Raw genomic sequence first — 17,635 nt, forward strand, 5'->3', positions numbered from 1 at the left:
TTTGTTTCCGTGTTTTTTTAGCAATGTATACCATTGGGTTCCAGAAGAGAGGACTTCCCCATGCGCACATTTTGTTATGGATGCACCCAAATTCTAAGTTGCCAAAATCAGAAGACATCGACAAGATAATATCAGCTGAAATCCCAGACAAGCATAGAGAGCCCGAGCTCTATGACATGGTTAAGGAAATGATGATTCACGGACCATGTGGGGCAGCCAATATAAATTCACCATGTATGGACGAAGGGAAATGTACAAAGTTTTTCCCCAAAAAACATGTTGATCAGACAACAGTTGATAAAGAAGGATTTCCAGTTTACAGAAGACGGAAAACAAATCATTTTGTTAAGAAGAATGGTTTTAAGTGTGACAATCGCTATGTTATACCATATAACAAAGTGTTGTTACTAAGATATCGGGCTCATCTTAATGTTGAGTGGTGCAACCAAACAGGTTTTATCAAATATTTATTTAAGTACATTACTAAAGGGTCTGATTGTGTCTCAGTAGTTGTTGAGCCATCTTCGACAGAAAAAGTACAGAACAAGAAAGCTAAAAAAGTAAGAAAGGAGACTCCGGTTCAAAATACTGAAGGTAGTGGTAATGTTGATGAAATAAAAGATTACTTAGATGGCATGTAAGTATTTAGATTATCTGTATTATTTGATCATACCTAATCAGACCAGAAATTTGACAAAAACTTTAGCACATGATAAACGAATTTAAAAATGGCAGGTATGTTTCAGCTTTTGAAGCTGGTTGGAGAATATTAAAAAATCCTATAACTTACAGATCTACATCAGTTCAAAGGTTGTCTTTTCACCTAGAAGGGAAGCACCTAATATATTTCAAGGGTGATGATGAAGTAGCAACAATTTTGGATAGAGGGGAGTTAGTTAATTCTATATTTCTCGCTTGGTTTGAGTTGAACAAGGTTAGCTCATTGGCGAAAACAAAAACATATGTGCAATCCCTAAGTTTTTCACATGGGATGGGAAGAAAAAGAAGTTTAATTTAAGAAAGAGACCAGGTACGACGATTGGAAGGATTAACTATGTTCCAATTGGTTTCGAAGATGAATATTATCTACGAGTACTTCTCAATAGTGTCACAGGACCTGAGTGCTTTGATGACATTAAAACTGTGGAAGGAGTTGTCTATGGAACTTACAAAGAGGCATGTTTTGCTTTAGGGTTGCTAGACAATGATCAAGAATATATAGATGATATAGTCCGAACAAGTTTTTGGAGTATTGGAAACTACTTACGTCGTCTATTCGCTATAATGCTTCAATCTTTTAGTTTATCTCAACCAGAAGTTGTTTGGGAAAAAACTTGGTCTCATTTAACTGAAGATATAGAGATGAGACGGAGAGAATACTTTAACCGACCAGGTAAAACATCAATCTTTATAATCATTAGTGTCTATTGTGTGAGAGTTATAATCTAGGTCTGATTTTGAAATTTCTTTTGGATTTTGTGAAGATCTTATTCTATTCGATGACGCTAAGCAGAGATTTGGCTTACAAGATATAGACAACATATTAAAGAGCAATGGAACAAGGTTGTCAGCCTTTGCCACAATGCCTACACTTCCAGATGATATCATTGATGATACTAATGTGTTGATTGTTGATGATAGAGACTATGACCGGAAAGAGCAGCAAGAAAAACATGATTCATGGTTAAAGTCTATGACAGATGAGCAAAAAAACATATACAGAGAAATCATGGAAGCAGTGGATAACGACATGGGTGGTGTGTTCTTTGTCTATGGATTTGGTGGAACTGGTAAAACCTTCCTATATAAAACTCTATCAGCAGGATTAAGAGTGAGAGGAGAAATCGTCTTAAACGTTGCGTCCAGTGGCATTGCTTCTCTATTGTTAGCAGGTGAAAGGACAACACATTCTAGGTTCGGAATTCCAATAAATCCGCATGAAAGTAGTGTTTGTACAATGAGTCCGGGTTCAGATCAAGCACAACTGGTGGAAGAAGCATCTTTGATAATATGGGACGAAGCCCCAATGATGAGCAAACATTGTTTTGAATCGTTAGATAGAAGTTTGTCGGATATTATAAAAGGAGCTGGTAATCGATCTTTTGGTGGAAAAGTTGTTGTATTTGGTGGAGATTTCAGGCAGGTGTTACCCATCATCCCAAATGCAGGAAGAGCAGAAATATGTATGAGTGCACTAAATGCTTCTTATCTATGGAAGCATTATAAAGTATTGAAGTTGACCAAGAATATGAGGCTTCTTGCGAATAATTTGAGTTCTACAGCAGCTCAAGATATAAAGGATTTCTCAGAATGGATACTAAAAGTTGGTGATGGAAAAATTTCTGAACCTACTGATGGTGAAGTGATGATAGATATCCCTGAAGAGTTTTTAATCACAACTGCAGATGATCCTATTGAGGTAATAAACAAGGTAATAAGCAGAGAGGTTTATGGAGATCCTAAATGTTTGAAAGATAATGATGATCCTAAATTTTTTCAAGAAAGAGCAATCTTATGTCCGACCAATGAGAATGTTGGGATAATCAATGAGTATATGCTTGATCTGCTTGAAGGTTAGTAATATTTGTATTTTAATATTCATATTTCAAAAACATGTTACGTTTTATCAAAGATCTAATATATATACAAACACTTTATTATCTTTCAATTTACTTTGTAGGTAAGGAAAGAACATACCTAAGTTTTGATTCTATTGATCCAGCTGATAAACATTTTGAAAATAATCCAATGCTTACACCCGATTTCTTAAATAGCCTAAAGGTATCTGGAGTTCCAAATCATAAAATTAGATTGAAGGTGGGTTGTCCAGTAATGTTGTTGAGGAATATAGATCCAAGAGGAGGGCTAATGAATGGAACAAGGTTACAGATCACACAATTGGCTGAGTTTGTTTTGGAAGCTATTGTGATTACAGGAGACAGAGTGGACGACAAAGTACTCATTCCAAGGATATTGCTCACTCCTTCAGATACTAAACTACCATTCAAAATGTGGCGAAGACAGTTACCGTTAGTTATTACTTTTGCAATGACTATTAACAAAAGTCAGGGACAGTCTTTGGATTATGTTGGGTTGTATCTGCCAAGGCCATGTTTTTCACATGGTCAGCTTTATGTGGTAGTTTCAAGAGTTACTAATAAAAAAGGATTGAAGGTTTTGATTGTAGATAAAGAAGGAAAGCCACAGAAGGAAACAATGAACGTCGTATTCAAGGAAGTTTTTCAAAATTTGAAATGAGGCGTTTCATGTAGGACACATTTTTGAAGGTACCTATTACTGATAAACTCTTTTGTGTATTTTTAAACTGTATACTATTTTGTAAGCTCTGTTTCTGAAATTATATTTTGATTTGTGTTATAAACACAAGATGTTTTCAAATGATGTGAAGACCGTCGAGGATGGTGAAGTGGTGGAACGAAATGAGTGAAAGAGTTTCATGTGGCAAGTATGGTTCTAAGCAAACATTTTTTTTTTTAAACTTAGGATGTTCTTGAAATAATTTAGTATGGTTTTTTTATGTTTGTGCTAAACCTACTGTCTCATCAGTAGGTTTATTATCAAACTTTTTTCCATATTATCAAAAACTTTTTTAAAATATAATTTATAAAAACATACTTTCGTCTTTTATAAATTGTTAACAAAAACTATTTAATTTATATAATTAATAAACATTGTAAGGAGAAAGTTAAAATTTTGGTTGAATTAAACTTACCAGGATAGTGTATATATGTCTTCATTACTACAAGTTCCATTGTTGTTTACGTAGTTGAAAATTTGGTCAAAACCAGAATTATTAACCCTGACAAGTAAACAAATTTGACATTAGTTTTGTTAAACAAAAATTAACCCTATAACCTGTGATAAACCAAAATTTATTTCCTTTCTTACCTTTCATTTGAAATATTTTTGTAAAACCAGTATGTTCATACGTCTCCTTCAATCCAATGAGCGTCTATTTGGGGAAAAAATTATCGTGAACAGACAAAACAGAATTATTAGGGTTTCCAATTCATCAGAGTAGACGGATAAACAGGATTCTAAAGGGTTTTTTGGCTTATCTTTCATTTAGGCTTGATGGGATTATCCTGTTTTGTGATAACAATTCAAGAAAGAAGAAAACAAAAAATTAACTATGGATCGTAATATTGATTCGATTTCAACAACAAATACAAAAAATACAATTGGAAATAGATTCAAACCTGTAGAAGAAGATCCATATTCGATTCAATTCTTTTGGAATCCAGATCGACGCACTATGTGAAGAAAATAGAAAAAGAAAATTTAAAATCTACAACGAATCTTCCTAATTGAAAAGGCAAATATATAAATCAAAGATCGATCTATTACCTTACTTTTCCTTTGAAATCGAAATGAGAGAGATACAAAAAGACAGCTTTATCAGATTATTCTTGAATAAATCCGACCATGATTCTTAAACTGTGAATCCGATCTTGAATATCATTGCTTCGGAGATATCCGATATGGATTAGGTGTCTCGATTCGATTTTTGCTCGATCAGACAAAATACTCTCTTTCTTTTTTCCTCAAACCCACAAAACACTCTGAATATCGAATGAGTATTTTTTTTTGTTGTCTCTTAATTTTCCCGAATACATGTTTACGAAGATTGAGAGTGTTAATGGGCCAACATCGGATTTATATAAATGCTACTGATCCATTAAACTCTAAACTACGATGTGATTATATTTATGTATAGATTATTATATGATACCAAGTATTGGTATAATGCCAAAATAATACAATTTCTATTTTATGTTAAACTATAAGGTTTTCATAAAGGAAAAAAAAAATTATCCCGCACGTATATACGGGTCTTATCCTAGTATATTGTTACGCGTTTTTACGAACTTAATTAATTAAATTTGGTTAATTATATAGAATTTTATAGTTTGGGTGAAATTAGAAAATTTATAACTAGAATATGGTGAATTGGACCGAGGCCGCAAATACAAGTGATTATAGTTAAACGCCTATACTACCAGGGAATTGCTACACACGGCCCTTATGCTTATGATGTAACATAGTTTTCCAGCCTCGTCAATTATCTATACTAGTATTTTTGCAGCATTCTTTGCTCAAAAATATGTTTATGAAAATATTTACTATTGAATGTCATTTAATGCTTATATTCATATCCAAACAAGTTTAAAACTTTTTTCTACTATCCCTATAACCAAACACAATTTTAAATATTTTAAATATCCATATATATAATGTTCTATAATTAATATAGATATTTAGAAGATTTATTCCAGATTTTTTTAAAATTATTCTCCTATCATCTCTTTTTATTTTAAAATTTAAATATAGTGAATCGTCATATAATACATAAAGTTAATGAAAACGTGTATTTTTCATTCATATATTGTGATTTGAAAATTTTAAACAAACATATATTACTCAATTAATATAAAACGTGTGTGTTTAACATACTTATATAGTAAATTTTCCGTATATAGTAAATTTCAAAATTTTAAGAAATTTATGATTTATAACTGATATATCTAAACAAAATAAAAGTTTAAAGTTATGAATATTTAGACATATTAAATTTTCAGAATAACACAAACAAACTATATTACATGACGGGTTATATGACATTACATGTTTGAACTGATAATACTAAAAAATAAACTATCATTAATCTGATATTTCATTACGGGTTCAATCATCATTTTACTATTTTAACAACACTAATATAAAATATGTCGAATCAAACTGATTTAATTAATATTGTATTAAAAAAAATTGTTGTGCATTACCACAAATTATATACTAAATCACTATAGTTAACGAAAGAATATATTAGCAAAATTAGTATTAAAATAGTACATTAACAAAAAAAAGTTTAAAAAATTTATCTAGTATATATATATATATATTTTCCTCGAGATTTTGAGTGATGAACAACAATATAATCTGAAATTTATATATGTCCATAGGTCACAAATTACAATAAGTACATATATATTTTCACATAGAGCTGTTGGTTTCACATCTAATTAAAATGTTCAATCCTTTTTTTAATTCCCACTTAAAATATATATATATATATATACTTTCAATCTCTCACAATAGTCAACTCTTGTTGGGAGAATCCAAAAATAAAACAAAGAACAAAAAAAACAGCAACAAAGGCCAATCTGGAAAAATAAAGACCTTCGCTATCTCTCATCTCTCTGTATATATAATCTTTTCTTCTTCTACTTTATCTCATATCTAAAAGTAAAACATGGAGACAACAAAGAAACTCTCTGCCCTCGTCTGCTTCTCTTCTCTCTTCTGTCTCTTATTCACCACTAAACAAGCTATCTCCGAATCCGCCCACATGGCTACTGTCTGCAACAAACCATCCGGAACTGTTGAACGAGTGATAGCACTAGCTTGAGAATTATAATTAAGGAAGGCGAAACAAAGGACTTTATTTAAGATTGTCATAGATCGTCGAGTTACAAGATATCTGCTTAAAGTCGATCGGCCGGTTACAGAATTATGCATTCTCAATTTGACTAACAACACTTAAAGCTAGAATCGGATGAACTCCAGACTCCTGCCTTAGGTTACTTCATTCTTCTCCATGCATGTCCCTCAGTATTTATAGCTGATGGGAGTCTCATCCTCATACCTTAAGATCGATGTGGTACGCTTTAGGGCAAAGTCGGTGATCGCCTCTTTGCAGACTGTCGTTTGATGGACTGTCCGTCCTTATTGGGCCTTCTGGAAACTCTGTCGGCCCGATACGGATGATCTGGTCAGTCAAAGATTATGAGGGTTAGGTTGACTATTCGGGAATGGGCTAGGTTGGAAGCATGTTAAGGCAGGGTGAAACCAATATCCAACAATTGTCCCCCCCCCCAAGTTCATTGCGGTCGATCTTAATTTGAGCCAATGAGCTTTTGTCTGTAAATCTTCGGCCTGGCCCATTTACGAAATATCATTCTGGGGTCCCGTGTTTTCTCTGGGGAAAGTCGGATCGAAGCGTCGCGACTTGGGAATCGTGCCGTTTTGCGCACAATCGATGCGTCTAGGGTTTCTCTTTCCTCCTCTTATAAAAGGAGGGTCTTTGGAGTGTTTTTCTCACTTCTTCTCCAGCCGCAAAATTCGAGGTAACACCTTTATACCTTTAGCTAGTTGCTTTTCCTGTAATTTTTAGCTTGTCATATTAGTAGCGTCTGGTTGGATTGTTGTTGTAATTGCCGATCTCGATTATAATGTCGAACTCATGTGAGGATTATGTGAGGGAGCGTTCGACATCTAGTTCCTCTAGGGCCAGATCGTCTAATCATGCTTTCGGTATGTCTGATTCCGGGACATCGACACAATCACTGAGGCTTGCGAGGCGGTCCAAAAGGCGCCGACCAAGGAGCCGGTCTTCCGAATTTAGAGCCAGTCCTGGGTCCTCCTCTTCGTCTAACACACCCGTTTAGCCGAAAACGGTTGGTTCTGCTCCTGATCGAATAGGCCGCTTCGATTCTCCTCGTTCTCGTGATAATGCAAGGTCTGCTAATGCCTCATCCAGAGATGAGATTGAGGTCGGCGAGGGGGTTGACTATCCTGGCGCTCCCTTTGACTCTGGTCCGACGCTCTGTGATGCCGAATCGCTTTTCGCCATGACTGATTTTTGTAAGCTTCCTCGGCATGTTTCTATTGTATGTCCTTCATCCATCGATCGGGTGTTTAAGTGCCCGGATGGGTATATTAGTTTGTACGAGCCTTATTTCACGAAGGGGGGTCTTTGCTTTCCTATCCCGGCCTTCTTGATGGACTTCTGTTGGCGTCGTCAAATAGCGATTACTCAGCTCACCGTCCATAAGATTCGAAATATGGTCGGTCTCAAATATCTCGCCGACCAGTGCGAGGTTAAATTGACGGCTTGCTTCGTTGAGAATATGATGCGCTTTACCAGGCAGAAAGGGTTTAATGGCATTTGGTATGCTAGCGCAATCCTGGGGTATAAGTTGATGGATCACCCACCATCGAAAACCCATACTTGATCTGAAACTCTGATGGAGGCTGATGACAGGTAAGAGGCGACGTGAATTGATGGTGATGATGCACAAGTGGATTGCGATTGACGGCAGGTGATGTTCGAGAGAGAAGAGCAATGATTCGATGGTGGGAAGTGTTAGATGGTTATATGGATTCAAAAATAAAGTGAAGAGTTTCTTAATCACAAAGTGTTTAGAAACTCGGAATCATGAACGCATTCACGAGTTCGGATTGAGAGAAGAAAGATTCAACAATACTTGTTACATAAAACTTCTTCGCTACCAAACAAGGAGGCGTCGCTTTTGGGTTTTATAATCAACCCTAAGGCTCGACACTCCAAACAACAGGAAGTTCAAAATAAAACAACAAGGCGTGTAAAAGAAATAAGAAAACAACGAAGCGTCTAGGTGATCTGTAGTAGTACAGAAGTCACTTGTATTAGTACAGAAGTCATGGTGACTTGTACATTATCCCCATTGGTAATGACTTCTAGATAACTCGACGTAGTGATCCATTTGCCTCATTAAAAACCATACCGAGAAAACCCATTGGGACAAAACTCAGCTATGGGAAAAAGAGTACAAACTTCACACCTAAGTTATCTAGTTATCATTACCGGGTGAAGTCTTCAGGGTGGATATGTTGAAGACTTGGATCCTCGGTAGATTGAATGACCCGTCAGATATGAGTGCATGAGCTTCCTTGGCCATCTCCTTTGCTCTTGAATGAGTGATCCTTCCCACGATCTCCGGTTTCTCTGCAGCTTCTGTCTCCTTGCTGGCCACGATCATATCAAGTCCAATCTTCCCACTCCGTCCATATTCGTTATGCGAAAGACACTCCTTTTTTGTCTGACAAGAAGGAATGCGGTGCTCTCATCTGCGAGATCTCTAGAGTGTCCGGTGAACGTTCAGAAGGTGACTTAAAGGAGTCTGACGCATTCGATGAATGGGCTTGGCATGATCTTCAGGTTCTAGTTNTTTTTTTTTTTTTTTTTTTTTTTTTTTTTTTTTTTTTTTTTTGTTTTGTTTTGTTTTGTTTTGTTTTTTTTAAAACTTTTGTTTAATGTGGTGTCAGTCAGCGAGCGCGGTGTATTCGATGGTCTGTCGGTATGAACGCAGGTTGAAGACTGCTGAACGAGACATTGTTCAAGCTGAAGCTGGATTGAAGGAGTCTCAGAGTCAGATTGGAAATTACCGGTCCGAAGCTTCTAAGGCCTGGCGGGACTCCGACCGTCTTAAGGAGGAGAACCTCCAACTGCAGAGGGCATTAGAACGTTCTTGTGCTGATGTTACTCGCTTGGAGGTCGCTGCTCGCCAGGCTGCTAAGGACCATGACCGTCTGCTGAAGCTGGCTGTCGATAAGAGGGCTGAGGAGGTTTGTCGCAAAGTGAAAGAAGGCTATTATAAACGGTCAAACCAGATCCGTCAGCATATCTGGGATGCTAGGCGTGCATTTTACTCAATGATGATGAAGGCTCAAGCGTATGGCATTGCGAAACAGATTGAGGAACGATCAACTTTGTGTCAGACGGCTCGACTTTTTGGGATAATGTGGTTAAGGGTATTGAAATTTATCCGTTGGTTAATGATGGATACGTGGTGACTCCCACTGCTGAGCACGTCGCTGCCAACCCATGCCGTATACCAGGTTACGACGAGGTCGCTGATTTTGACGAGTACGGCTCAAATATGTTGTCTGCTGCTGCCGATGACGTGGAAATCGAGCTGCCTCATGGTGGTGGCGATGAACTGACTCTAGATGTTGGGTCACAGATGGCGCCGCAAGAAACATACGAGGAGGATATCGTAACCGGACTTGCCTTGGTGGCTGCAGCTGTGACTCTGATTTCTGAGGGAATAGAGGGGCATACCATCCAGATCCCGGGACTTGTCAGTGACGCAGCCATGGTGGACCCGTTAGCTCATGTACCTGTTCCTGCTTCCGAAGGCGTGAATGAAGCTGGCCCTGAATAAGCCCTGCGTGGTTTCTTGAATAATGCCGCTTGTGGCTTGCGTGGTTCTTTTTTTTTGTTTTGCTTTTGGACGAACTTGAAATGTTAGGAAGATGCTGAGGGTGGTTTGTCTTTACCCCCTTCCTTTTGGTTATGAATGGAAAAGTGTGAGACTTGCCATAGCCCTTTCTTTTGTTTTGACGAGCTGAGGGCAAGTCTAGACAAAATTAGAATTTGTCATAGCCTCTTTTTTTTTTTTTGACGAGCTAAGGACGAGTCTAGGCAAAATTGGAATTTGTCACAACCTTTCCCCTTTTGACGAGTTGAGGACGAGTCTAGGCAAAGTTTGAATTGGCCATAGCCTTCCCCTTTCTGACGAGCTGGGGACGAGTCTAAGCAAAATTGGAATTTGCTATAGCTCCCCCCCCTTTTTTTTGACGAGCTGGGGGCGAGCCTAAACAAAGTTGGAATTTTCCAGTAGCTCCCCTTTTTTTTTTTGACGAGCTGGGGGCGAGTCTAAGCAAAGTTGGAATTTGCTATAGCTTCCCCCCTTTTTTTTTGACGAGCTGGGGGCGAGTTTAAGCAAAGTTAGAATTTGTTATAGCTCCCCCCCTTTTTTTTTGACGAGCTAGGGGCGAGTCTAAGCAAAGATGGAATTTGCTATAGCTCCCCCCCCCCATTTATTTTTTTGACGAGCTGGGGGCGAGTCTAAGCATAGTTGGAATTTGCAATAGCTCCCCCCCTTTTTTTTTTGACGAGCTGGGGGCGAGTCTAAGCAAAGTTGGAATTTGCTATAGCTCCTCCCCTTTTTTTTGACAAGCTGGGGGCGAGTCTAAGCAAAGTTGGAATTTGCTATAGCTCCCCCCTTTTTTTTGATGAGCTGGAGACTTCGTGGAGGTGGGGACTCGCAACCTTTGGACCCTTTAATTTTGTCGTATTAAATGCTTGACTTGAATGGTGAATTACTTTTCCGAGACATTTCTCATCATTACCACGCGTGGGTGTTGCGTGTGGCGCAATTTTTATTGCAGGGTCTTGATTGGCGGGAGAGGGAGGCGCATTGAAAGCTGGTAAGTGGGCAGGCGCTTGATTAATGCGACGTCTCTTCGCTTTCCCTTCATCCTTGTTATATAAATGGAGGTGGGGGTGGGGGAGTAAACCACACCACCTCTTCTTTTCAGCTAATAACTCTGTCTTGCTCTACATTCTCTTGCTCCCTTTCTTGTTTGATCATGAGTGACTCCGATGATTCCGGGGAGTGGGTTCCGGTGAGTCGTGACCGTCTCTATTCCCCATGGATGGGACCGGCGACAAGTCGTGACTGGATCGTTTTTGGTCGTCCCCGAACCGATCGCTCGCCGTCGCCAGTTCGTATCGATCCGGTTCAACCTAGTGATAGGTCAGGCCGCTTCATCGATGCTGGTCCAAATGAGTTGTTCTTCCCTTGGAAGAAACCGCCAGTTGCGGCTGCGTCACCTCCTTTTCGGCCGTTTCCGCGGGATTTTATGCCGGGGGTTGCTGCGATTGCGCCGGAGTTTCTTCGGTCCTTGACTCCCGAGGAAAGGCGTCAGGCGCTTAGCTGGTTTAGGACGGTTAGTTCGTCATTCGTCTTTTGCTTTGCTTTAAAATTATAGTTCTCGGATTCTTGACTGTTTAGTTTTCCTTTTGTTTTCCTCTTTCCTCTCCCTGTATTTTTTTGTTCTGGTAGATTGAGATTCAGCATCGTGCCTATCGTCGTCAACATAAGTTCCTGGTCGAGCAGATGATGGATCTCGAGATGGGATGAGAAAATTGGAGGCTGGGCCAGAGGATTGGGAGCGGTTCAGGTTCGGGAGATTCCGTATGATGCCTTTTTGGCTTCGTGACCGAGTTCGTGCTCTTAACCGTGAGGGTCATGGGGGTCGTTGAGGACGCTTTGCATGTTGTTTGTTTTAACATTTCTATGAACTGAACTAGTTTTTGCACCCGTGTGTAGGGTTGCTGACTCTTTTCGGGGCCTTTGACTTGTTATTGGGCATAATGTGTTTTTTTTTTCTGAACATTGCATCTGGCCAGCGGATCTGGCCAGCGGATTTTATTTTAGAATATGATATGCTATGTTTTGGTTATTGTGTTGTTGTTTTTTTTTTTGGTTATTCTCGACAGTGAGACGTCTCTCATCTTATTATGTCGGGAGCGGGAAGCGTTGAATTCGCGTGTTGAAGCCCGGCTTATACCTTGCCTTGGGTTGAAGAGATTGCGCGCAGGCGGCGGCTTACTTTGCTTGTCGACTTCGGACTATTTGCGGGCATTGCTTGTAGCCCGGCTTTTACCTACACCTCGCGTGGAGTGTGGTTTTTTTTTGTAAAAACAATTTGGCCGGACAACCCAAGTTGCCGACTTTGTTACTTGCATGTTTTGTTTTTGCTGTTATTCTTCCCTTCATTTTTTTTAGGAATTTTTTGTGTTATGACGTTTGTCAAGCTTTGTAAGGCAGTGTATTTGAATAAAAAGGGATACTGAAGTGACTTGCAAAAAGGATCAAGCCGATCGTAGTTCAGATTACATAGATAGTGGATATTCGTAAACAAGGATTTTTTCTTTTTTTTTTTTTTAGTAGAAATAACGTTTTAGGTTGCCAGCATTCCAGGATCGCCGAATTGCCTCTCCAGACATGGTGATTAGCTCGTAGACTCCTGGGCGGACGACTTTAGAAACTTGGTACGGACCTTCCCACTTTGCGCCGAGCTTCCCTGCGTTGTGTTCGGCGGTATTCTCAAATACTTTGCTTAAGACGAGATCTCCCTCTCTGAAAGATCGCAGGTTGACCTTTTGGTTATAGTGACGAGCTGCAGCTTGTTGGTAATTCTGAATTTGGAGTAAAGCACAGTCTCGCAACTCCTCGATCTCGTGTAAGCTATCGTAAAGCATATCATCGTTTAACTCTAGGTTTTTGACTAGCATGGTTTGGCGTAAACTCCCAACGCTGACTTTGGCCGGTGCCACTGCTTCCAAACCGTATGCTAGTGAAAATGGGTTTGTCCAGACGCTCTTCGCGGGGTAGTTTGATGAGACCATAGCATACCATCTAACTCATCGGCCCAGAGTTCTTTCTTTTCTTCGAGCCGTTTCTTTAAGCCATTTATAATTGTCTTGATAGTTGCTTCTGCCTGGTCGTTACCTTGGGGGTACCTCGGGGTTGACTTACTAAGGCAGATGCGCCAGCTGGCACAGAAGTCGTCGAATTTTTTGGATATGAATTGCGATCCATTATCAGTAACGATTTCACAAGGTAACCCGTGTCGGCATATTATATTTTTCCAGACGAAATTCTGGACCTCGCCTGCTTGGACTTTCTTATAGGATTCTACCTTGACCCATTTGGTGAAATAGTTCGTCAATATGAGGAGGAATTTTTTGCCGCGCGAGGCAGGTAGTGGTCTGCCATTGTCCATCGCTCATCGCATGAACGGGTACAGCGCCGTTATGGTGGAAAGTAGCTCTGTCGGGGCGTGTATATCGGATGCGTGCCTCTGACATTTTTCGCACTTAACGGCAAATTGCTCGCAATCGCTGATCATAGTTGGCCAGTATATTCCATGCTTATTGATTTTGAGTGTTAGAGCATGTCCGCCTGAGTGGTTTCCACCGGCCCCTTCATGTGTTTCTTGCATAACTCGGTGGGCCTCTTCCGCCGAGACACAATGCAGTAATATGTCGGCCACGCTCCAGCGGTAGAGGCGCTCTTCAATTATGGCGTATTGTGCCGCTTTCTTCTTTAGACGTCGGGCCCACCACTTGTCTGCTGGGCTGTTCCTTCATTGATGTATTGAAGTATCTCCTATCGCCAGTCGGTTGGCTCGGCATCGCTAGATCGCATTTCTTCATCGAGGTCGATGGGCTCTGCCGGGTCGGTGGATAATACATTGAAGAGGGCCACAGCGTCGATGCTACTTGTAGAAATGCTCTCGAAAGGATTACTCGATGTAAGTCTGGGTCCGAAGTCGATGCTAAGACTGCCAGGGCATCTGCGGGAGCATTAGCGCTTCGGGGTATTTTGTCGATTACGAAATGATCAAATTCTTGTGACCGCATTTGGTGCCATACTCACCGTTGTACTGGTTGGAGACGAGCTGGGAGTTGTAGTAGGCGTGAAGTCGTTTCACGCCGATCCCTGCTGCGAGTCGCATCCTGGCAAGTAACGCTTCATATTCCAATTCATTGTTTGTTGTAGTGAAGTTGAGTCGGAATGATTGCTCGACGACCTCTCCGGTAGGCGATGTCAGGCAAATTCTGATCCCTGAACCATGCTGTGACGATACTCCATCGACGTATAGATACCAGTTTTCTTCGGTTGGGGTAGAAGCGGTAAAATGTTGTGGCAGTTCGACAATAAAGTCCGCCAATACCTGAGACTTCATGCACGTCCGACCGAGGTATTTGATGTCATACTCGCTTAATTCAACTGCCCATTTTGCCATACGACCAGATTGTCCCGGACTGTGAAGAATTTGCCTTAGGGGTTGATTTGTCAGGATTGCGATCATATGTGACTGGAAACAGGGCCTAAGTTTACGAGCCGAGATGACCATGGCGTAAGCTAATTTTTCCAAATTTGGATAACGTAGCTCGGCCCCGTCCAAAGTCTTACTGACGTAGAAAATAGGCTTTTGCTCGCCTCGGTCATCTCTGACTAGTACCCCGCTAACTACCGATCCGGAAACAACGATATACAGGTAGAGCTTCTCTCCTTCTTCGGGCTTCGAGAGTATGGGTGGGGTGGTCAAATAAGTTTTTAACTCAACGAAAGCTTGCTCGCATTCGCTCGTCCACTCTTTTTCCTTGTTCGTGGATCGTAGCAACTGATAAAACGGCAAGCTTTTGTCGGTTGACGCTGGACTTCGCGCTTGTTCCTTGGCGAGGGCATATCGAGTATAGCCTTGATTTGCGTCGGGTTCGCCTCTATTCCTCGTTTGGTGACGATGTACCCTAGGAATTCACCGGACGTTACGCCGAATGAACATTTCGCCAGGTTGAGCTTCATGTTATACTTGTTCAGGGTCTGAAAGCATTTCCGCAAATGCTCGACATGATCGCTTGCTCTTGCAGACTTGACTAGCATATCGTCGATGTATACCTCCATGGTTATCCCCAGCTGGTTGGCGAACATCTTATTGACGAGACGTTGATAGGTGGCCCCAGCATTCTTTAGGCCGAACGGCATGACCTTGTAGCAAAACGTGCCCTGATCGGTGATAAAGGCGGTTATCTCGTGGTCGTCAGTGTGCATTAAAATTTGGTTATATCCTAAGAGGGCGTCCATGAAGGAGAGTAACGCGTTTCCTGTCGTGGCTTCGACAAGTCTTTAGATGTGCGGCAGTGGGTAGCTATCCTTGGGCAGGCTTTATTTAAATCGGTGAAGTCGATGCACACCCTGTTCTTTCCATTTTTTCTTTTTTACTACCACTGGGTTAGCTAGCCATTCGGGATACTTAACTTCCATGATCGACCCAGCTGCGAGTAGTTTCTTAACTTCGTCGTTTACTGCTTTGGACCGCTCAGGACCAAGCTTGCGCCGTTTTTGCTTAACTGGTTTGTAGGTCGGGTCGACGTTAAGCTCGTGACTTGTGACGTCCATGCTTATCCCGACCATGTCGTCGAAGGACCAAGCGAAGGTGGAAGCGTTGTCTTTTAAGAATTGGATCAAAGTTGCTCTTATTGTTGGGTCGAGGTGGGCACCGATTCCAATGCATCGCTTCGGGTCGCTCTCATCGATATTGATTTCGTCGATCAAGTGGTGCCTTGGAATTTCCTCTGAGCTGGAGGCCCGGCGTTTTCTTGCAACCTTGCACAGATGTTTGAAAGTGAGGCGAAACATTCCTCCGTCTTTCTGTCCTAGGCGTCTATTTTTTCGAGTATGCTTCGCATTAGTGCGCCTACGACGAGGGCACCTGTTCCCTCTCCTACCGATCCGTTCGGCGTTGCCGGGGCTCAGGTCGGTGGAATTTGTGGGAGCTCTTCCTGGACTTGTTGAATGTGGTCCGGCGTGTCCGCTACGTAGCCATCGCTCCCAGTGGTCTCCCCCTCTCTCATCTTGAAGACGTACTGCTTGGTGATGTTGGACTTCCTTTAAAAGCTCTCCTTGTTTCTTTTCCCTGGATGCGCACCAAATGTTGAACGAGTGATAGCACTAGCTCAAGAATTATAATTAAGGAGGGCAAAACAAATGACTTTATTTAAGATTGTCAAAGATCGTCGAGTTACAAGATATCTGCTTAAAGCCGATCGGCCGGTTACAGAATTATGTATTCTCAATTTGACTAACAACACTTAAAGCTAGAATCGGACGAACTCCAGACTCCTGCCTTAGGTTACTTCATTCTTCTCCATGCCTGTCCCTCGGTATTTATAGCTGATGGGACGTCTCATCCTCATATCTCAAGATCGATATGGTACCGCTTTAGGGCAAAGTCGGTCATCGCCTCTTTGCAGGCTGTCGTTTGATGGACTGTCCGTCTTTATTGGGCCTTCAAGAAACTTTGTCGGCCCGATAAAGATGATCTGGTCAGTCAAAGATTCTGAGGGTTAGGTTGACTATTCAAGAATGGACTAGGTTGAAAGTCTGTTAAGGCAGGGTGAAACCCATATCCAACAGGAACCACCACTGACAACACAACTTACAACACAAATCTCAAAACTCTTCTCTCCACTCTTAGCAACCAATCATCATTCGCTAACACTACAATCTCACGACCGGTCTAGCTTCAGACACAGTCCATGGGATGTTTTTGTGCACAGGAGACGTCAACAGAACAACCTGCAACGCTTGCGTCAAGAAAGCAACAATCGAGATTGCCAAAAACTGTACTAACCATCGAGAAGCAATTATTTACTACGTAGATTGTTTGGTTCGATACTCAGGTAAGTTCTTTCTCTCGACCCTAGAGACAAAGCCTGGTTTTTGGTGGTCGTCTCTCGATTTAATACCCAAATCATTTGGTAATTTTGGGCAGGGATTGTCTGACAAAATGGGAGAAGTTATCGTTAGATCATCTTTGATGTCTTCATCGTTTACGCCATATTATCTAATGGATACAACTAGGGTCGATGAACTGTATGATCTTGAGTCTATTGTTCAGTGTAGTCCTCATTTGGATCCAAAAAACTGCACCACATGTCTGAAACTTGCGTTCCAAACACTCACTCACTGCTGTGGTGATAAGCTTTGGGCTTTCATCTTCACTCCCAAATGTTTGGTAAGTTTTGAAACCTACACTTCATCATTGCCGCCGCTTCCACCGCCAATTAATCGCAGCGGTTCCTTCTCGATTAGAGGTTAGCATATACATATCTCTATGAAATAATGATCTACTTTTGTTTATATAGATCATAGATGATAATGTTGCGGCTACTTTTTGACATGTTATGTATACTAAAGAATAAATATACTAGTAGAATATAAATTGTACTAAATTTAGAAAAAATTTGATTATATAAAATTTATGTTTCAATATATCAGATTTCTTTAGAAATTTAGAAATCTAATGTAGTTAAGAAGACAATAAAGAACATATAGCCGCAACATTAATTATCAGATTTGTTTTTCAAATTAAATTATGGTCAATGTTTGTAATGTTTGGATTACTTCTTTTTTTTTTTTTTTTTTTTTTT

The 17,635-nt window shown here is 40.6% G+C and overlaps 2 protein-coding genes and 1 pseudogene across 2 annotated transcripts; all 3 read left to right on the plus strand.

The window, feature by feature from the left end:
* Positions 231 to 2,578, plus strand: LOC104728442 (ATP-dependent DNA helicase PIF4-like). The gene has a single exon (XM_019231985.1). The coding sequence runs from the start codon at positions 1,583 to 1,585 to the stop codon at positions 2,576 to 2,578; it is 996 nt and encodes a 331-aa protein (XP_019087530.1). The 5' UTR covers positions 231 to 1,582.
* On the plus strand, positions 2,420 to 3,578 carry LOC109127186 (ATP-dependent DNA helicase PIF1-like). The gene has a single exon (XM_019231657.1). The coding sequence runs from the start codon at positions 2,614 to 2,616 to the stop codon at positions 3,256 to 3,258; it is 645 nt and encodes a 214-aa protein (XP_019087202.1). The 5' UTR covers positions 2,420 to 2,613; the 3' UTR covers positions 3,259 to 3,578.
* Positions 15,616 to 17,635, plus strand: part of LOC104728443 — a 2,278-nt pseudogene continuing 258 nt past the window's right edge.

Source organism: Camelina sativa, chromosome 11 (assembly GCF_000633955.1).
Source record: "Camelina sativa cultivar DH55 chromosome 11, Cs, whole genome shotgun sequence".
Classification (NCBI taxonomy): domain Eukaryota; kingdom Viridiplantae; phylum Streptophyta; class Magnoliopsida; order Brassicales; family Brassicaceae; genus Camelina; species Camelina sativa.